This window comes from Castor canadensis, chromosome 15 (assembly GCF_047511655.1).
Source record: "Castor canadensis chromosome 15, mCasCan1.hap1v2, whole genome shotgun sequence".
Taxonomy (NCBI): Eukaryota; Metazoa; Chordata; class Mammalia; order Rodentia; family Castoridae; genus Castor; species Castor canadensis.
The window spans coordinates 70915543-70938400 of NC_133400.1; the positions used below are offsets into that span (position 1 = coordinate 70915543).

The 22858-nt window shown below is 35.3% G+C and overlaps 1 protein-coding gene and 1 pseudogene across 1 annotated transcript in view; both read right to left on the reverse strand.

Moving 5' to 3' along the window:
- Window positions 1–3503: 3503 nt before the first annotated feature.
- Window positions 3504–22858, reverse strand: part of Yme1l1 (YME1 like 1 ATPase) — a 44194-nt gene continuing 24839 nt past the window's right edge. The window contains exons 8-19 of the mRNA XM_020156772.2: window positions 21953–22035; window positions 17262–17352; window positions 13500–13652; window positions 13001–13133; window positions 12071–12133; window positions 10720–10832; window positions 9731–9886; window positions 7129–7280; window positions 6107–6233; window positions 5925–5998; window positions 5121–5207; window positions 3504–3886 (exon numbers count right to left, since the gene is read on the reverse strand). Of these exons, the coding sequence (XP_020012361.2) occupies window positions 3743–3886; window positions 5121–5207; window positions 5925–5998; window positions 6107–6233; window positions 7129–7280; window positions 9731–9886; window positions 10720–10832; window positions 12071–12133; window positions 13001–13133; window positions 13500–13652; window positions 17262–17352; window positions 21953–22035 (1376 nt within the window). The 3' untranslated portion in view covers window positions 3504–3742. The remainder of the gene's footprint in view (window positions 3887–5120; window positions 5208–5924; window positions 5999–6106; window positions 6234–7128; window positions 7281–9730; window positions 9887–10719; window positions 10833–12070; window positions 12134–13000; window positions 13134–13499; window positions 13653–17261; window positions 17353–21952; window positions 22036–22858) is intronic.
- Window positions 7287–9720, reverse strand: LOC109681847 (glutathione peroxidase 2-like; annotated as a pseudogene).

Below are 22858 nucleotides of genomic sequence, written 5' to 3' on the forward strand. Positions count from 1 at the left end.
GTATACATTCTTCTCAGCAGGCCTCAGCAAATATAAGAAAATAGAAATAATCCCTTGAATTCTGCCTGATAACAATGCAATAAAACTAAAACTCAACAACAAAAATAACAGCAGAGTATATGCAAACAATTGGAAGCCGAATAACACATTGCTCAGTGACCAGTGGGTCATAAATGAAATAAAAGAGGAAATGAAAAGGTTCACGGAAGTTAATGAAAACACGAACAACCAGAACCTATGGGACACAGCAAAGGCAATCCTAAGAGGAAAGTTGATAGCCTGAGTGCATATATTAAAAGGTCAGAAAGATCTCAAATCAATGACCTAATGCTTCATCTCAAACTCATAGAAAAACAAGAACAAGCAAATCCAAAAACAAGCAGAAGGAGAGAAATAATAAAAATAAGGGCTGAAATTAATGAAATAGAAACCAAAAAAACCATACAAAGAATTAATGAAACAAAAATCTGGCTCTTTGAAAAAACAAACAAGACTGACAGACCCATGGCAAATCTGACTAAAACGAGCAGGGAAAAAACCCAAATCAGTAAAATCAGAAATGAAAAAGATGAAATAATAACAAACGCCATGGAAAACCAGGGAATTGTCAGAGATTACTTTGAGAACCTATATTCTAATAAATTTGAAAATGTTGAAGACATGGACAAATTGCTAGATACTTATGATTATCCAAAATTAAACAAAGAGGATATTAACCACCTAAACAGACATAACAAAAAATGAAATTAAAGCAGCAATAAACAATCTCCCAAAAAAGAAAAGTCCAGGACCTGATGGATTCTCTGCTGAATTCTATGAGAACTTTAAAGACCTAATACCAACTCTTCAACTCTCTTCCATGAAATAGAAAGGAAAGAACACTGCCTTTTATGAAGCCAATATTATACTCATCCCAAAACTGGACAAGGACACATCCAAAAAGGAGAACTATAGGCAATTTCCTTAATGAACATCAATGCAAAAATCCTCAATAAAATAATGGTAAACCGAATCTTTCTGATGAAAGATCATTCACCATGACAAAGTCAGCTTCACCCCAGGGATGCAGGGATGGTTCAACATAAGCAAATCTATAAATACAGCACATTAATAGAAGCAAAGAAAAACCACTTGATCATCTCAATAGATGCAGAAAAAGCCTTTGCTAAGATCCAACACCACTTCGTGATAAAAGCGCTAGGAAAACTAGGAACAGAAGGAAGGTACCTCAACATTATAAAGGCTATATATGACAAACCTATAGCCAACATCATACTTAATGGAGAAAAACTGAAACCATTTCCCCTAAAATCAGGAATGAGGCCAGGGTGCCCATTCTCCTCATTCCTATTCAACATAGTCCAGCAGCCTGGCAACTAAAAGAAAAAAATGGGCAAATGGGACTACATAAAGTTAAAAAGCTTCTGCAGAACAGAAGAAATGTCTATAAACTAAAGAGCCCACCCACAAAGTGAGTGAAAATATTTGCTGGCTGTACATCAAAGGACTAATAACCAGTCCTTTGAGCTACAGGGTAGCTCAAAAAACTAAACTTCTCCAAAATCAATGAACCAACAAAGAACTGGGCAACTGAACTGAACAGAACTTTTTCAAAGGAAGAAATCCAAATGGCCAAAAAACACATGAAAAAAATGCTCACCATCCCTGGCCATAAAGGAAATACAAATCAAAACCCCACTAAGATTCCACCTCACTCCTGTTAGAATAGCTATCATCAAACCACCACCACCATCAAATGTTGGCGAGGATGCAGGGAAAAAGGAACCCTCATTCACTGCTGGTGGGAATGTAAGCTTGTTCACCACTTTGGAAAACAATATGGAGGCTTCTTAAAGAACTAAACATAGACCTGTCATATGATCCAGCAATCCCACGCTTAGGGATATACCCAAAGGAATTCGACTCAGGTTATTCCAAAGGCACCTGCACACCCACGCTTATTGCAGCACAATTTATAGTAGCCAAGTTATGGAAACGGTCAAGATGCCCCTCTACCAATAAATGGATTAAGAAAATGTAGTAGTTATACACAATGGAATTTTACTCAGCCATAAAGAAGAATGAAATCTTGTCATTCGCAAGTATAATGAATGGAACTGGAGAACATCATCGTAAGTGAAGTGAGCCAGGCTCAGAAGGCCAAAAATCGTATGTTCTCCCTCAAATGCGGATAATAGACCTAAAACAAATGCAGTAATATTATTGGACATGAGTCACACACTAAGAGAACACATACAAGAGGAATAGACAAAGGAAAGGAAACCTAAAATTTGAAAGTGTTTCAAGTACCCACTGTAGAGGAGCTAATAAAGTAATCTTAAACTGACAGAGGTCACTATGGGAAGGTGACATGGAAGTAGTGAAGAGGTCTGGTAGAGATGAACCAGTTCGGGTTATAATACACATGTGCATAGAAGCAATGGTAGGAATCTCTCAGTATAGCTATCTTTATCTGAAGCTAGCAAAAATGCTATGTCTGTTTTCTCTCCAAAAAAAATTGGAGAAGAGGGCAGAACATGTTCTGCCCTGAAGCAAGGGGGGTGGAGGGGAGGAGAAGGGGGTCGACAAATAATGTGTACACATATAAATGAATAAAAAAATGAAAAAAAAAAAAAAAACACCTCCACAAAAGTTAACCACTATTCTGACCTTTAACATAATAGATTAGCTTTCCTGTTTTGAACTTTTTATTGTTTGGTTGAGCTGCTGATTGAGCCCATGTCCTCATGTATGTCAGAAAATGATTTTTCAACTTTAAATAAATAGATTCACATTTTACAAAGAAAAGTGTTATAAAACATGTGACAAACTGCAACCCTCAGAAATCTCAGGCTAAAACATAAAATGATATGGTCAGTTATAGAAATACTTAAAACAGCACATAAACATGCATGCTGCATTTTTAGAAGGCTATAAATATTCAAATTCCAATTATAACTTTATGTTTACAATTCTCTTAGGTTTTTTTTTGGGGGGGGGGAACGGATAGGACTGGGGTTTGAATTCAGGGTTTCCCACTTGCAAAGCAGACCCCTAACCCTTGAAGCCATACCTCCAGCCCAATTTGCTCTGGCTATTTTGCAGATGGAGTTCCGTGATGGGCTGGCCTCTAATGGCAATCCTCCTGACCTCGGCCTCCTAAGTAACTAGGATAACAGACATGAGTCACCAGTGCCCAGTCTCTTAGATTTTTTAGAAACCATTTTATCTATGGTCAATCTGGAGAACGGTTACATATACCTATTATCCATGTTTGCACTGAGGCATGTATAAATATGATTTACCAACTTCAAACACATTATTCCTTATCAAAAAGAAATGCTATTAGCAAGATATAATTATATCAATTCAATTATTTTAACTTGCAAATGAAAATAATTACCAGAAGCTAAAGGTTCAATTTTTATTCGCATCTAGTAGAAACCAAGAATGAATCATTACTTACTTCAAACATAATAAATGATTGACATTTCTCAAACAAGTTGTATTAATCCTGATAGTTCTTTATTTTTTTAAAATATATTTGCTGTGGGTTGCTAATTTGCAATAGGTATCATCATAAGAGTAACTAAAATTAGATAAATGTGACAAAACACTGACAACTGTTTCACACTCTTGAATTATACAGAGTCAAGAATGGGGTAGAGAGGGGCGCTGCAAAGGAGATTACTGCAAGACTACTTGCAATAAAACCAGCAATGTATCCGTATCAAGAGATTTATCATCTCACATCCAATTTCTTCCCCTCAAGAACAATCTGAATTTCTTTGGCATCCAAAGTCTCATAGGTCAATAAAGCTTCTGCTAGATTCTTATGCTCCTTTGCATGAGTTTTCAAGATATGTTTCGCTCGTTCATAGGACTCCTAAAATAGAAAAGCAGAAAATGTAGAAGAAAAGCCATTTCTTTATGCAATGACAAAAGAAATGAATACTGCGTAGCTTTACAAAAAAAATCAACTGATTTAAACTTAGAAAAAAAAAGGACTTAAAAGCTTGGTTCAAAAGTAGTGATGATTTGTGCATAAGAACTAAAGTGTTACTTGGAAAGTATATACAAGAGGAGGGTTCAGAAAATGTTTCAGAAGTGTCTCTGTCTTTCCTGAATGTTTTTTCTTCCTGCAATCCTCTAACAGCACTTCTTCTACCTTTTTGAATCAAAACCTAGCTCTATCCTTTCCAGACCACTTTCCCTAAGCCCTCTCAAGTGTTATTTAATCACTCTTTTCCCAGATTCCTCTTTATTCCATTCACCACTTCCAGACTATTCTTTCTGTTGTAGAATATAATATTCCTTTGAAGACCAAATCATTTGATGACTGCCTCATCCAACCCCACTCATTTTGCCATCTAACAAATACCTTAATTACATTCCCTACTCATTAAAGACTTTGGCCTCAGCTTATTCTTTATCTCCATTACAAGACCCAACTTAAGGGATAGATAACTTCAACATCCATGTGGAACATGTAAGCAACCATTGTACTAAGTTTCACACCCACATACCAAATTCTTTTTTCCCCATTTGTGAGATAGTGTCTTGCTATGTAGCCCAGGCTGCTACATAGTCTTCCACATTCTGTTATCCTGATCTGTATGGGACACTGTAGTCAAAGGACCTCTGTTTGGTTTATTCTCTATTCTTGGCACATGCACATTGCTGCGCACAAAGTGAATAACCGATATTTGTTGAATAAATATACATCAGAGTAAGAAAACAAGAGAGACAGATTTGGTAAACAACATCCTCACTATACTTACTCTTATGGTTTTGCTATTAAAGTAGAACTGGATTCTACTTAGCCCATGGTCAAAATAAAATAAAAGACCCAAGTCAGGACAGGAAGCTTCTTAATAAAATACTGAAATCACTGATGCAATGTGAACCTATTTTCATTTTATAGAGACTTCTGGTGAACACAAAGACATTGTCAACACTGTTGTTTTGTTACAGTACTAGAGATTAAACCTAGGGCCTTGTGAAGGCCAGGTAAGTACTCTCTACCACTGAACTACATCCCCAAGAATCATAATCACTTTTAAAGCAAGTATTTAGGAAAACTATATGTAAAATAATAAATAAGTTCAAAACAATATTACCCTTAGGAGGATCCTTATTTCTTGTTCAATGGCAGATTGAGTTTCAGGACTCAGTTTAGCTGTATCACTGTAGGTCATCACTCCAAGCTAAAATTAAAGGGAAGAAAGTCACTGAACAAGAAATCTCCCAAATAACAACAGATATAACAAGAAAACCTGGCTTATGTATAAGAAAACAAGTATATGGGGGGAGGGGTATGAGAATAAACACAATATAAACATTCAACTATTCTTCTGAAACCGTAAGAAATAACATCAAAACAGTCAGTGCAAACGAGAAAAAACTTTAAATCACTTCTAGTTTGGATCTGAGGAGCACTCTTAGAAAATCCTGGCAACTATTCCAATCCGGAAATACACAATTTGGAGTATAAAATTACTTCATGGAGCACGGTAATAGAGGGGGAATGTGAAACTTATGGAAGAGAAAAAGGAAGTTCAGAAAGAAGCTTCTTTTATGCCATATGAAAAAGCTAAACAACTTCAGTTTTTTTCTCTGTTAGCAGGACTGGGATTTGAAGTCAGGGCCTCCCACGTGCTAGGCAGGCATCCTACCACTTATGACATCCCACCAGCTTTATTTAATTTCATCAGTTGGTTAACTGATCATATGGTAGCAATGGTCTTAGCTGCTAACTCTAAACAAATAAAAAAATGCTGTATTTTGCTACTCAGAGCATATTCTTAGAACCATGTGAAAATAATCAGCCTAAAATGCATTTGGAACAAGACAGAGGGAAAGTATATGTTATAAAATAATAATCACAACTCTAAAAAAGATCTAACTATAAAATCAACTATTACCTTTTCACTCATTCCAAATTTTGTAACCATTCGCTTAGCTATTTTTGTTGCATTATCAAAATCACTGGAAGCACCTAAAATTAGAATAAAATAAAAAAACACACACACAAAACTTAATTTCTGAAAATACCTTTAAACCAACAAACACAAATTTGATGCAAAGGCATTATATAAAAATCAACCTGTAGTAATATGGTCAGTTCCAAATATAAGTTCCTCTGCTACTCTTCCTCCCATACTAACATCCATTTGTGCAAGCAGCTGGGCTCTAGTTTCATTCCATCTGTCATTCTCAGGTAACAGTGACACCTAGACAATTGAATAATAAAAAGCAACTCAGACACAGCTGTGAAACACTTCCACTCAAAAACAGAATTACCATTTAACTCTCACCATGGGTAGTATTTTAAAAGGATGACAATGAAAGCCAAAACTCATTTTTAACAGAAAGAGATGGTTGTCACATGACTAATGACAAAACCATCAATTTTAAGTAAGGAAAATTCTTCATATAGCAAAAGTGCATATTATAAACAATGAGTGCATGATACTGTGATAGCACTGCTTTAATCCCAGTTGCTTAAAAATATTTAAAGTATCATATATTAAAAAGATTTGACAATGAAACATGTACAAACTGAGAGAAATCATGGGAAAACAATGGAACCAGTCACTAAAACACCAAATTTCTCTTTTGGTCTAACAGAAAAATAACATATTCAAGAATTATAGGGCTAGGGGTGTGGCTCAAGGACTACACAAACCTGCACAGCAAACAAAAGCCCTGAATTCAAATAAAATTAAGAATTATAGCTTATTGCCATTCCACAATTATATTTATAAGAATTATAGTTTACTGCTGTTCCACAATTGTATTTATAATGTAAACGTGTAACATCTGACATATATTATGAAAATATTCGTCCTCAAGAGAAAAACATCACAAATATATTTGATTGGAAAATGACTCAGAGTAAAAGTTACTTCAAATACTTAAAGGTATCATTAACACTTTCCTATATAAGCTTCTGAAAAGCTCTGTTTCATAGTAAGGGAAAAAAGAACCTGGGACTGGGAACATGGCTTAATAATAGACTGCTTCCTCAGCATGTCCATGTACATAACATGTACCCCCAGGTTAGATGCCACCCATGAAGGGGCAGAGGTGGGGGAGACAGGATGACAACACTTACAAGAAACTTACATGCCCAAGTGTTGGCCCTCGAGGCATGATTGTAGCTTTGTTGATAGGCATTGCATCCTTTGTGTAATATGCAATAATAGCATGACCAGATTCATGATAGGCTGTGATGGTTTTATTTTTGTTATCAATTTCCACACTTCTTCGTTCAGGCCCTATGATAAAAATTAAAGAAGCATACATTAAAAGGGTATATTTACATGCCAGAGGGGATAGCACACTCCTATAATCCAACACTAGGGAAAGTGAGGAAAGAGGATCACAAGTTCCAGGGCAGCTGGGACTACAAAGTAAGATGCATGTCAAAGAAATAAAAAAAGGAAAGAGCAATGAAATTCATTCTGTTTTGCAAATCAATTTTCTGCTTTGGGACTGATATAAAATAAGAAATGAAAGTCAAAAACAATAAACCATTCTCTTTAAAGTCACTCTTTTTTGTGTGCACTGTTTCCATACCTACCCTTAGTTGGCTTTTTATATAGCAGACTGACTCCAGGCCTTCACATTTCTCAGACATCACGCATAAGGGTTTAGGAGAGTTCCATCATTGTGTGAAGGCCCAGAGCCTAATTCACTCTTCAAAGATGACACACCAGGAAGAGTTGAGAGAAAAAGGGAACAGGTGGATAGGAAAGGCAGGGTTCTTCAATGAAGGGAGTGCTGTCAAGGCAGAGGTTGAATACTAAGGAAGAATACTTAGGGACTAGAAGGAGTAAGAGATCCACGTGCCAAGTGCTCACATCCGTATGGCAACTTTGAGGAGACACTCGATGTCAGGCTCAATGCTGATGGTAAGGAAGGTATGGCTGTAGCAGCAGAAGGCTCCCACTCCAGCTCTGCGAGGAACTTCTCAAAGTTCTACACACATCTCAGGGGCACAGTGGACTCCCATGGTGAGCTTGGGATCAGTCAGGAAGGAACATGGGTCATCATAAGGATAAGGGAGCTGTCCTTCAGGTAGGTGAAGACAGGATGCTCATTCTGCCCATTTACCTCACACTTTTGGTCAAGAGTGAAAGTAGGGTGGTATCTACTCCAAGGCTGGACACTTGAAGAATATGCAGGATCTCCTCATTCCGACAGTTTTCCTGATGTTCAAACATGTAGCAAGAGAAGGCAAGAACCACCAGGTACCTGGGAAAGCAGCACTGTAGCTCATGGAGTAGCTCATGGAGGAGGGTGATGTCTGGGTAATTGGGTCCCAGAGCAAGCCAGATTTTCAGTCAGTAATGCCCTGCCTTGGAACGTGTTGATATCTACCTTCTCCCTATTTGGGCTGATGGCATTAAGGTCACAGAAGGATTTGGCAATGTAAACCATGGTGAAGCACTGAGTGACTTACAGTTCTTCTGAGAATAACAACTTTATATTTAAACAAAAAAAAAAAAAAAAACGGGCCAGGTGCCAGGGGCTCATGCCTGTAAATCTAGCTATTCAGGAAACAGAGATCAGAAGGATTCGGTTCCAAGTCAGCACAGGCAAACAGTCTGCAAGACTCTATCTTGGAAACAACCAATAGTAACAGGGCTGGCAGAGTAGCACAAGTGGTAGAGCCCATTCCTAACAAGCCTGATGCCCTGAGTTCAAACCACAGTAACACCCAAAAAGAAGGAATAATTTTAAAATGACTAGAATTCAGCCTATGGTACATAGAAAGTGTAACATTTTAACTACAAAATTGCAAATATAATTATCTTAATCTTGTCAAAATGGAAGCTTAAATTATTCTATTTCAAGAAAATAAATGTCCAATTGAAAAAGAATGTCATAATCAATCTCTTTCTAAGCTAATACAAGACTTAAAATTAACCATCCTTTTTTATTAGCAATATTCATCAAGAAGAAATGCACGAGTACCCTATCACAACTACCAGTATACAGGATCTCAAACGTGGTAGGCAAGCACTTTATCACTGAGCTACATCCCCACTACCTAAACTATTGAAATATTTGTTCTTTAAGAGGCCAAATGTGATGCTATTTTCAAGAATATATTTACATGATCCTATAATTTTTCCTTTCTTTCTCTTTACTTTTCTGTTCCTTTTTCTTGTTAATGGTGATTCCAGTAACTTGCCCATAGTAGGCAGGCACTGTACCACTAACCTACATTTCTTTTATAAATATTTCTATATGGATGGGAGAGAAAAAGGTCTAAAAAAAATCAAAAAGTAATGAATGTGAAGCAGTTAAAAAACTGTGTTCGGTATCAATGACAAAATGCGTATTGTTATGAAAATGTTACTCTCTATTAGCAATTATTGACTCTTAAGTCGAAAATTTGAGAAATTTTCACACACCTTGCATAGTGAAGACAATGAAGGGGTTGGTACACTGGCTCAAGTGGTACAGCACTTGCCTAGCAAGCACGATCCCTTGAGTTCAAGCTCCACTAACACACACACACAAAAAAAAGAATCAAAGACATAAACGTAAGAGTTGAAATTAAAAGAAAATACAATGAAGTTTGGAGAAAGATTAAATTTAAGGCAGCCAGAGACTTTAAAAATCTGAGTAGAATGTTTGCCCAAAAAAAAAAAAGAGAGAATTTGTTCTAACATAATATAAAAGAAGAGGGGGGTAAAAGAAAAAAAAGAAAACCTACCCATTAGAATTTTATCTTTGGAAAATTCTAGTTCCTTCATAGTAACCATTTCTTTTCCATCAACAGCTGCCTTTAATGCTGCTTGGTTCACAAGATTTTCCAGCTCTGCTCCAGAAAACCCAACTGTACCTCGAGCTATGATTTCTGGATCAACAGCTAAATAAACAGAAAAGACAATATTAAAGTCCACAATAGCGAAAAGGAAGCTCTTTACATAGAAATCACATTTTAAACCAAAAAAAGAACACAACTACACTGAACTATAACTTAAAACTCTTACCTCAAAACTACAAACTAATGAGTAAATGTCATTTGAGAAAGTGCCAAAATATGACATTCAAATTGCAATTGGGAAATGCCACAAAAGTTCTACATTTAACTAACTGCCTGAAAAACCAAAAAAAGTATAGTTATTTGATATAAAATTAAGAAGTTCAGATACAGCATATTATCAATCTGACCACAAACTGAAAGAAGCAGACTCACAGACAACATTCTGTTCCCTGAATTTTGCCTCTAGATACCTTACATGTAACAAAATTCCCCTTATTATAAGAAGCAAGTTTAGTTTTATGAATTCACTCAGCTACTTCTGAAAATACTACACCTTAATAGATTCACTGTAAGTTTCTCCATAATACTTCTGTCATGTTTCCTATTTTTGCTTTCCTCTCAAAATGAGCCTATTACTGTGTGTTTTACATTTCTATATATTTTTTTAAACCTAGACATATACACATCTTCAAATATACCTGCTGAAAACCTGAAAAAAACTTTTTCTGGAGTCAGGATGCAAAATGATAGAATTATCTAAATACACACTGATTAAGGAATGAAATTCTTAGGGAACATGAAAATGGGAATAAAAATGACATAAAAATGCACTGGTCTTTCAAGACATTACCACAGAAGTACCACAAACAGGGTTAATGGACATTTTACCATTTTGTAGAGACAGTTTAAGGTTTGTATTATCGAGTTACACTTACACTTATCAAACTTGATTTTATTGAGATACCATTTCAAAATTTCAGTTCGACCTTTTACATCTGGCCTTGGAACTGTAACTTGCATGTCAAAACGACCAGGGCGTATTAAGGCACTAAAGGAAAGATAAAAAAAAGAAAAAAATTATTAAGCTTTCTATGCTAATGTAAACTAAACAAATGATGGAAAAGAAAAAGGCATCTATAGACCAGAGAGAACATAAATGTTCACAGTTTCCTCAAAACGATGGCTCAAATAACACTATCAATACAGAAAAGGTAGCTGGGCATGATGGCACACTCCAGTCATCCCAGCACTCAGGTGAAGGAACCAGTGTCATAGTTCCAAGCCAGCCTACGCTACTTAGTGATACCCTGCCTCAAAAAAAGAAAGAAAGAAACAGGAAGAAAAAGATAAAAAGGATGATGAGAATAACAAACAGAAGGTACAAGAAAACTTTATATACATGCATGCAACTGAATTACCACACACCCTAAGAAAACCTGCATGTAGGTCAGTGAAGAAACAAATTCTACACAGTAAGCCCTGAGTTCAAACCCCAGTCCCACCAAAAAATAAAAATAAAGAAACAAATTCTACAGACATTATTATGGAACAACACATCTACCTCAATGGTTATAGAGTGTTAAACTATTGTACTTGGCACAAACAATGGACCACATGAGATTATTAAAAATTTCTGTAATAAAATATCAAAAAACTATTAATACTAATTTTCATATGAAGACAATTTTAGTGCAGAAAGTTTGTTAAGATATTTTCCACCTAAAATTTTTTAGATGGAATCTTTTAAGTTTTATTGATATACCCTTATTTATTTATTTGTAAAGTTATTTATCTTGGGGGGGCAGTACTAGGATTTGGATTCAGGGCTTCGCACTTGCTAGGCACACACACTATCTTGTAAGTTACATTCACAGCCCTTTATTATTGAGATGTAATCTACGCAACAAGAAGAATAATTCAGTGGCTTTAATATACTCTAATCAGTGCAAGCATCACTTCCATCTAATATCAGAAGTCTTCCCCACAAAACGAAATGCAGCATACACTGGCAGTTACCCACCACTGACCCAAGCCTCAGGCAACTGCAGTTTGAATTTGCTTATTCTAAGCATTTCATAGAAATAGAACATGCAATGTGACCGTCTGAGATGGATGTCTTTTCTTAGGATAATGTAGCATGGAAGAGTACTTCTCTCAGTCAATCAGAATCGTCATTTAGTTGTGGTGACAACAGAACTCATTGCACCAATGGCCTTGGGCATCCTAGGCATCCTTCTATCTCTTGAGCCGTGCACCCAACCTTAAAATTTTTCATTTAATACTTACTTGTCTAATGCCTCTGGAAAGTTTGTAGCTCCTATGATGATTACTCCTTCATTGGGTTTAAAACTATTTAGGGAGGGAAAAATAAAGAGTAACTTTCACTGAAAATTGATGCACAGTACATAAGTAGCAAAATCTATATAAAACTATCATTTATATAATAACCAAAAAAGTGGTTGAAAATAAGCAAACAATTAATCTATGATCACATACATCCAATAATATCTGCCCTAGTTAGAAAAACAGCCCAATATAAAAAAATGGCTGCGTCATTAAATTTTGAAAAATTGCTCTCAAGTTTACAATTTCAAATTATTTGCTCCTAGACTTCTATTTAGTTTCACAATGTTTCACACTGACAAAGCAATACCACTTCTTGCTTTTCCTATTATAAACATTGATGTAAGCTTTAAATGTATCACAACAATCAATATTAATCATAAATTGTGCAGAAAACAACTGTATTAACTCTTTACTCACTTATCTGGCAATGCTGGGGATTGGACCTGAGGTCTTACACAGACTAGGCAGGTGCTCTAACACTGACCTATCTTTACTTCTTTAAAGGGACTACTACTAGTCTCAAGTTAAATCACTGCTTTCCTATTTTAAATACAGTAACTTTTAAAATGCATATATATAATTTCCAAGACAATTTGATATATCAAGAACCAATAGTGGAAAAAACAGAATACTAAGAGGGAAAGCTTTCCTTGAGTTCTTGCATTTGAGACTACTCTGTTACCTACAGGCATAGTATTTTCGAATCTATGTAATGTTACCAACGGTTTCATGGAAACAATTTGCATGAGATCATGTGTCTCATGTATCAAATGGTAAGAGGTATCTGTTCTTCTGAGTAATTTCTAAAACAGGAATTTTAATTTTTAAAAAAAATCACCATATTCCACAGAAAAATAAAGACTCAATTACCCATCCATTTCAGCAAGAAGTTGATTGATAGTCTGCCTTGAATATGGATGCATTGGAGATTCAATTCTCTTCCCACCAACAGAATCTAATTCATCAATAAATATAACACAAGGAGCATTTGCTTTTGCTTCCCCTAGAAAATGGAAAAGATTCAAATGAGTTGAAAGAAATGAACACTTTTTAAATAAAACCATGTAAATAAGATTGTCAAAGATCAATAAATATTCATAGGGAGAAATAAAAAAGAAGGTAACTTTGTACTAAAAATACTATCATTGGAGGAAGGTATAACAAACAGAATGTTATTAAAAAAGAAATCGTGCTTTTTTTTTATGTTGGTTCAGCCTAGCTATAAAATGAATACAGCTCTATTTTAGCTTATACATCATACAATTTGAACTGGAACCCTACAAAGTCTACTCAGCTAACAATCACAAGCAATTAACAAAAAACGGTAAAACAAAACCTAGCCTTCTATAAAAAATGCTTCAAAACATACTAAAAAGATTTCTGATTCGGCTGGCTCCCACACCAACAAACATCTCATCAAATTCTGATCCAGAAGCATAATAAAAAGGAACATCAGCTTCTCCTGCCACAGCTCGGGCAAGAAGTGTCTTTCCTGTTCCTGGTGGTCCAACTAAAAGAATTCCTAAAAGGAAAAATAAAAGGAATAATTCAAATTAAAAACACATCATTGATGTGAATCAATTAAACAATTATTAATTTATGTAATTTTGAGGCTGAAAGGACAATGACCAGTAGGCTCAAACACAGCAAAACATTTTTTTTATCCTAAAGCTTCACTTCAGGTCCTTCTCACATATAATTTTCCCATATCAGTTAAACATTGCTCATGTATCAACAACAGGGAAAATACTGAGGCAAAGTAAGATAAAAATAATTATAACTAAAGTAGTATGATAAAATTCACATTAAAAGACAAATGCCCAACTGTAATCCATGATTCTTGACTGTACTTTTCCATAAAAAAGACAAAAACAACTCTAGGGACATGAAAATTGAAAATAAAAACAAAAGGCAAGAGAGTACACAACATTAAGAGAATAGTATTGGGTTGGGTGTGACAGTACATGCCTATAACCCCAACTACTTAAGAGGCAGAGTAGTTCACAGGCCAGCATAACAAAAAAGCCAAACCATGGAAAATCACAGCCCAGACAAGCCTGGGCAAAACTACAAGACCTTATGTGAAAAACAGCTAATAAGCTAAAAAAAACTGGTGGTATGGCTCAAGTGATAGACTTGCCTGCCAGCAAAGGGAGGCCTCACCCTGGTTTCCAACTCTGTAACCAGCCCCTCCCCACCACCACCAACAAAAAAAAACTGACAAAGGGGGAGAGAGTATTTTTTTTGTTGTTTTTTTTGGTGGGGGCAGGGGGAGCAAGAGAAAATTATTAGGACAACATTCTTAGACAGTGCAAACCAAAGTTGGTTTCTTTCAAATGTTAAGGAAACACACAATACGTGCATGAATATACACACACATGGCAAGTATGACAAAATATTATCAATTCTTGAGTGTATGTATATATTATATGGCTTTTAAAAATGTTTGAAACAATGTATACACATGTAAGTAAACGTAAAAAATGATAAAAAGGAAGAAAATAATAACAAATAAATAAATTAAAATGTTTGAAAGTTTTCATAATACCAAATAACCCTTTTATGGTCACTTAAAAAAATACATTTGCCTCATATATACAATTTTTTCCGTTAATGTACAGACCACATTAAAGTCAGATTAAAGATGTGTTAATCATACACTGTAACATAAAGTTTTTAAAGAAAAGTTCAAAAATAGCCTGAAGACCATCCTAGCCATGTGTTACAGCTAATTGGTTTCAATCATGATATTGATTCCTATGAATGATCTGAGTATCTAAGTATTTATCTGTAAATTTATAAAATACTTTTTCGGAAAGAGAGTGAATATTCCTATGATCTTTCAATGCTCACTGTGTGATGTTACAGGATTGTTTTATAAGTGTACTCTTAATTACGAAAGTTCCAAGCCAACATTCTCATATTCTCTCCTTAACAATCAGTAGAGACATCTGACAGTATAAAAATAAACACTATAAAAATGCCTGTGAGGTAGCCAGGGGCTGGTGGCTCATACTTGTAATCCTAGTTACTTGTAAGGCTGAGATTAGTAGGACTGCACTTCAAGGCCAGCCTGGAAAAATAGTTTGTAAGACTAAGACCTCATCTCCAAAATAACCAGAACAAAATGGACTGGGTGTGGCTCAAGTACTAGAGCCCCTACTGTGCAAGAGCAAAGCCCTGATTCACACTACCTAGTCCCACCCCAAAAAAAAAAAAGTACCTTTGGATTACTTGAAATTTTACCCAAAGGCACATGTTGAAGGCTTGGGTCTCAGCTGGTAGTGCTCTTGGGAGGTGGTGGAAACTTTAGGAGGGAGGACCTGCTTGGAAGAGTTGCATCACTGAAGTTGTATCTTTGAAGGGTGTATTTCGTCCCTGGTCCTGTATAGAACTGTCTGGCCTATTACACTTGCTTTCTGTCCATTATGTGTCAAGAACTGTTCCACCACCCACTGGGCATGGTATTCAGCCTTTCCTCCAGCCTACAGTACTAAGGTCAAGAAACCATGGATTGAACAATCTGAAACCATGAGTCAAAATAAAGCTGTCTTCTTTTAAAAACAAACCAAGCAAGTCCTTCTCTTTAACTCAGAAATTCCAGTTCTAAAAATTTATTTTAAGTAAATTAACCAAAAGGATGAAGCCTTTCCTAGGAAGATCATAATGAGATTTTTAATAGTAAAACAACTGAAAACTACATAAAAATCCAATACAAATGTTAAATACGCATTCTACAAATACATAAAGATCATACAAGACCAACCCTCCATCAAAAGAACCCCAATTACACACCCACCCCCAATGAAAACGTTGAGGAACTTTCTCATATTAAATAAAACATACAGGGGTGTAGTCTAGTGGTACACCATTTGCCTATCATGCACAAGATCATGAGTTTGATCAACAGCATTAAAAAAAAAAATCCCAAAAATATTAAATGCTCTGTGTGATCCTGAATTGGGTCCTCACCCTGGGAAATGGGGTTACAACAAAGTAAACTATGGGGACATATGATAAAATTTGGGTGTGGACTACAAACTTGTTCAGTTTTCTTTCTTTGATAAGTTATCAATTTTAGTAATTATATGGGAGTTATATAAAAGAATATCTTTACTATTAGGAAATACTCAAGTATTTAAAGGAGCATTATGTCTTTATTCTAATTTCAAGTGGTAAAAACAATACAAGCATGTAAAGAGACCAAATGAGGAAAAATTTTAAATACTAGACAGAATGAAGAAAATAGTTTTGTGTTCTTGAAACTCACAAGTTTTCAATTATATCAAAATTTCAGGTTATAAAAAAATGGTTATACACATGAAGAAATGTTCAACACCCTTAATCATGAAGGAAAGGCAAATAAAAACAACACTGAGATTTCACCTCACCCCAGTCAGAATGGCTATCATCAAGAAAACAACAAATGTTGGGGAGGATGCAGGGAAAAGGGAACTTTATACAATGCTAGTAGGCATACAAATTAGTGTAGCCAGATAGAAATCAGGATGGAACTTCCTCAAAAAAGTAAAAATAGGATTACCATGTGATCCTACTATATAAATTCTGAACATATTTCTGAGGGAATCAGAGTCAGCACATAATAGCAACAACATTCACACTACCTAAGCAATGAAAGTAGCCAAGATTCAGCTTTAAAAAAGGAAATTAGCTAGATACAGTCGCTCATGTATGGAATGCCAGCTACGCAGAGGCAGAGTTTGAGAGGATCCATCCTTTGAGGCCAGCCCAGGCAAATGTTATGAAGACTCCAGTTGAATCAACAAGCTGGGCAGTGGTGGTGAGACCCTATGATCTTAACAACACCAGAGAGCCAAAGCCAGAAGCAGACAAAAGTGTCTGTTTTAAAAATAACTAAACCAAAAAAACAGCAGAGAATGAGGCTCAAGTAGTAGAGCGCCTGCCCAGTAGCAAGGATATGAGTTCAAACCCCAGAATCACAAAAATTTAAAAAAAAATTATGAGCTAATGTTACTTGCAGGAAAATGAATGAAACTGGGGATCGTCATGTTAAGCAAAATAAGCAAGACTCAGAAAAACAAATACTGTATCATCAAATAATATTAGTAATTTTTGACATCAAATTATGATAAAAGGGAAAATATCTCACCTTTTGGAAGTTTACCTCCAAGCACAGTGAATTTCTGTGGATTTTTCAAGAATTCAACAACTTCCTGTAATTCTTGTTTAGCTTCCTCAACCTAAAGTGACACAATTTACCAAATGATTTAAAATAAAGGTTATTAGATGTGGTTAGATTATCAAGGTTTCCTCTTTGAAAACTTTAAATTTAATTTGGATATAGAATTAACTGGACCATCTCTTTATGCCTTGTGAAGAAACTATATAAAAACACTTCCTTTACAATACACGAGGTTTTTTCCTTTTTAAATATACAGTCTCCTTATTTTACTAACAAACATCATTTAAGCCTCCCACATTTTCTCAGTGACAAAAAAAAAGACAAGTACATTGGGCAGGGTTAAAAAGAAACTCCCTAGAGAGGATCATACTAAAACATAAATGACATCTTTCTTTAGGACATAATTACTTTATATTCCTAGGAAATTTCCCAGAAATATTTTCAGAAGAGAGCATCACTATTGAAGAGAAAGTCTGCTTGTTTTCTGGCTAGGCTTAGAATGTATTTGAGACTTAGGCTGATATAAATCATTAAAATTTTCATAAAGTTAAGAACAAAGCTAGGCTCAGTCCTAGGTTGAGGAGGTATGTATATATGTGTTCCCCATGACACAAGTACAAGAATATTTGTACTAACTCTACTTGAGCTAAACCTGAAGAGAAGCAAAATGTCCACCTAAATTAGAATAAGTATACAATATCGTGGTATTACATATAATGCAATATTATACAATGAGGATAGATGAACTACACCTCCATATAACATGGATATATGAGATTCACAAACATCATGTGGAGCAGAAGAAGCGAGACCTAAAAAAGGATACTGTAAATGTATTGTATTTATAAATAAAAATAATGAATGTACAGTATCAGACAGGATGATGTTGATTCTCAGGGTGGGGGATATAAGAACTAGAAAGAGGCTTAAGGGAGGGGGTGTGAGACTCTGTAAGTGCCCTGTTTCTTAAGTTGGGAAATGTTAACACAGATATGCATTTATGATTTGTGCACTTTTGTATCAATATATTAAACTTCCACAAAATTTGTATTTAAAAAAGATTTGGCAGGATTATTAAAAGAGCACAATTAAAAACAGAATTTGAAGATAACCACTAATATAGTTGTCAAAATAGTGGATATAATGCCAATGTTAAGATTTAATAATAAAATGAGATTAAACATCATTTACTTCTCAAACTGTATTATCTCCCCAATGTAGCAAGACTGTACCACACTGAGGAAAAGACAATCTATTGAGGAAAGAGGGTCGAGGATCACAATAATGAATGAAGTTATAAACAGCCCTTATTTGTGTATTTTTTCTTCATTTTTATTAAGACATATTCATTGTACAGGGAGGGATTCATTGTATCATTTCCAAATTGGAAATGAACATTGCTTAGATCACCCCTACCATCTTTTCCTTTCCTCTTATTACTATTTTTAAGGCAGGTATATAAAGGTATCTTACATACTCAGAAATTCCAGACAAGAAATTATTCTTTAATTTCTTTAAGACTAGGCAAAACTAATGGTAAACCTGTTAAGGTAAATTCTATTGAATAACTTGGGTCATTTAATTTAGATTTCATAGCAATTATCACATTTTGACTCACTCTTACCTAGAAAACTTTGTAAGGACCTACCTTAATTGTGGTGTCCCCTTTCTTAATGTTTAATCATCAGCATATCTTTAGTTTTGTACTCAGAAATTCCCTCATTGCAAAAGAAGTATGGTATATTCATAAGAACGTTATACATTACAACCAAAAGGAAAAGAAGTCTTAGCCAACCACAGCCTCACTGCAGGTTCTATTCAGAGCAAGCACTAATATATATGCATACATGTAGGTATATAGGTATTTATTTATTGGTGGAGGAGGGTTGAATTTAAGAGCGTGCACTTGTTAGGCAGTCACTCTACCACTTGAGCCATTACTCCAGAGTAGGCACTCTGACTTCAGACTCAGCCAAAATGTGGAGTAGCTTCTACATGAATAATTCAAGTTTCACATAATCACTGTGCCATTCTCTTCCTCAGTTGTTCACTTTCTACCATTCAAACAGGGTTCACAGCCATTTAAATTGCAACGGAAATTTTGGATACCTTGGTGTAAAACTACTATAATTCGCTATGTCTTATTCCCCTATGTTTAAGATTGGAAAAAAAGAAAAAAAACAGTACGTATAAATAAGAATACGCATACTAAGGAGAAGCAGCAGACATAATCACATAATCTGCCTCTTCAGTGTTGAAAAAGTCTAGGTCATGAGTTTCAAAACTGTCTTAGGATAATTTTCTTCAGTTCTAAAAGACAATTGCCCAGCCTCTATAGGTCCTAAAATCAAATGTAACATATCAGATGTAGTAGTAGACCACATGTAACAACACACTGTAGGACTATGCTTCCAGAATTCGTATTTGGAAGAGATCAAAGAAACAGAAATCAGTGGATGAAATCACTGTATTGATGGTCTCGACATAAATTCAGGATCTCAGACTTCAAGTGGGACCAAAAGTCAGATTGCTCTAATCCATTCATTTTCCCATTTTTTAAAGTCATATTAGCATATATTTGTACAAGAGCATACATCGTGATATTTACTACGCGCTTACAATATGTGAGACTGACCATCCCGCATCATTCTCACTCATCCCTTCCCCTCTTTGCAGAACATTTCAACAGATTTCATATTTTCATATGTCACTCTCCCATTCTCAACACAATTTCATACTTCTTTCACAAACCACTCATCCCTCCACTTCCACCCACATACTCAGCTGATAAACTTGGTTCTGAATTCACAATCAATTTACAACTACCACTTTATTAATATCTCTACCCTTTCCTGTTATAATATGAACTGTGCATGCTCCCTTTCCAAACAAATCCAAGAATTATCTATAATATCCTATTTTATCTTACCTCCTTCACTCTCTTGTAAACTCACTGTATTCAGAGTTTAACCCTTGTTATTCGATTGACAGTGCTCTTTACCAAGTATACCCACAACCTGGCCATTACTGGCGAAACCAAAGCTCAATTTTGAACTGACTCATTACTATTTCACATAGATGGTCCTTCCCCCACCAGAGATATTTTCTTCCAATGTACCAGCCTCACCTACTTCACTGAGCACTTTCTTAATCTTTGTTCCTGATTTTTCACCTTGTTCTGTGTACCCTATAGTTTTGAATAGCTCACACCTATATCTCTTCTCTTTTCTAGTTATTCTCCCTTAGTGACCTCATCCAAATATATGCTTGAATGTATGTTTATGTAACTCTGAAATTTTTTTCTTTGTGTTGTGTGTGGTGCGTGGGTTCAAGCCCAGAGCCCTGCATATACTAGGTAAGCACTCTACCACTGAACCTCATCCCCAGCATAAACTGTGAATTTAATTCAAGCCCAAGTCTTTCCACTAATTCCAAAATAGTATATGCAAATGCTTACTCAATACTTTCATCTGATTACTTCCACTTGACATACCCACCACCAGCTTTCTGATTTTTGTTCGCAGTATCTGCCTCAGCATCTCTAGTGACAGGATTACAAGCATGGGCCACCATACCAGGCTCAGACAAAAATCTTGTCATCACTGATTTTTCTTTCTCTTAAACTCAAAATTTACTCAAAAATTTTTGAATTACTTTTACCTCTGATATATGTATTCAGAATCTAACTATATGTATCACCAACTTTAATGCAACAAGTTAGTCTAATCCACCATCTTCTCTTGCCTGGACTATTCTATTAATCTCTTATCTTTACCCTTCAAGATTACATTAACAAAGTAGCCAGACTGTTCTTATTCAATTTTGTATCAAACTGTACCACTCCTCTGCTCAAAATCCTTCAGTGGCACCTACTTGCAAGAGAAAAAAAACAGTCTTCATAATGGCTTATAAAACATTATGCAATCCAGTCATATATAACTCCATAACCTTATCTCCTACTATTTTTTACCCACTTGATTCCATACTCACACCTTAAAAACCTCATTTAAAATTGTAACCCCTAAGAACTCTTGCTCCCTCCTCAATTTTCCCCAACACTTTAAACACCTTCTAATATACTCTTATAATGTACAATATCACTGTCCAATTCCTGCTTTTAGAATTTAAATTCCTCGAGCACAGTTTGTTCACAGCACCTTAGACAAAGCAATTATTAGATACTGTTAAATATCTGTTAAACAAATTAACTATAATCCAGCATTTTTCATTCTAATCAATAAATCTATATTGTTTAAAATATTTCAGAACTAGTGTTAAAGATCAATAGGAGGAACGCGTGAAGAAGTATCACTTATTGACTTCCTACTACATACCAAGCACACGTTATCTGTGAGAACATAAAGTAATCAGTTCAAGGTCATGTAGTCACTAAATATAAAAATAAATTAGAAATTTCAGTCTATTTAAGTCCCCATTCATTCTGCTACATTATGTTGCTCTATCACAAATTAATATTAAATCCTATCATAAAATAAAATTTGCTCTTCTGTTCCTACCACTCACCATAAATATTAAAGTTTCTAATAAATCTGAACATAATTTTACCTGTTCCAGAATAACATTTAGAATCAAATGTTGACCTTATATAGGATATCAACTAGATAATGTACAAAGAACACAACAAAACCTTAACTTACTCCTTTAACATGTTCAAAGGTGACATTTTTCATCTGGACAGGATCTACTGCAGAATCAAGGCCTGTGGTTGTCCGGAAGCGGACTAAAAAAAAAAGTTTAAATTTAAGAGACTAATGAAACTCCAAACACTTCACTTTATAGATGCAAGAAGGTAAAGCAGAGAAAATAAATACTAAAGAGACGGAAGTTAATGCACATTAAATCAAAGAACACAAATAGGTCTTCTGTATTCTACACCAGGTTCAAGGACCAAATGATTTACATTAAATTGATATGTTTGTACTTTGCTGTTAAAACCAAGAATTAGTTTCCTTGGGCTGAAGGTGTAGTTCAAGAGGTAGAGTACCTACTTTGCACGTGCAAAGCTGTGAGTTCAAACCCTAGTGCCATGGGGAAAAAAAAGAATTATTTTCCTCTAATGCTTGTAATATCTAATGATAAAATGTGAAATTAATGGCTAACAAACTTGAGTGCATAAAAATCACTTGAGAAATGTGTTAAAATGCAAATTCCCACGCCAAAAGTCTGCAGAAAAAGGTTATACTTTTTTTTTTTTTTTGGTAGGACTGGGATTTGAACTCAGGGTTTCACGCTTACAAAGCAGGCACTCTACAACTTGAGCAACAGATCCAGTCTATTTTGCACTGGTTATTTTGGAGATGTGTTTTAAAAAACTATTTGCCCTGGCTAGCCTTGAACTGAGACCCTCCCAATATAAGCTTCCCAAGTAGCTAAAATTATAGGCCTGAGCCACAGATGCTGGGCTGAAGTTTGCATTTTTAACATGTACTGACAGAACTGGTCACATGGAGCGAGCTTTTTCCTAGCTCCCTTGTTATTAATGAACCTAACTGGGGCTAACTGGGCGGCGACAGGAGATGCAGAAAGGACAAAGGATAGACAGA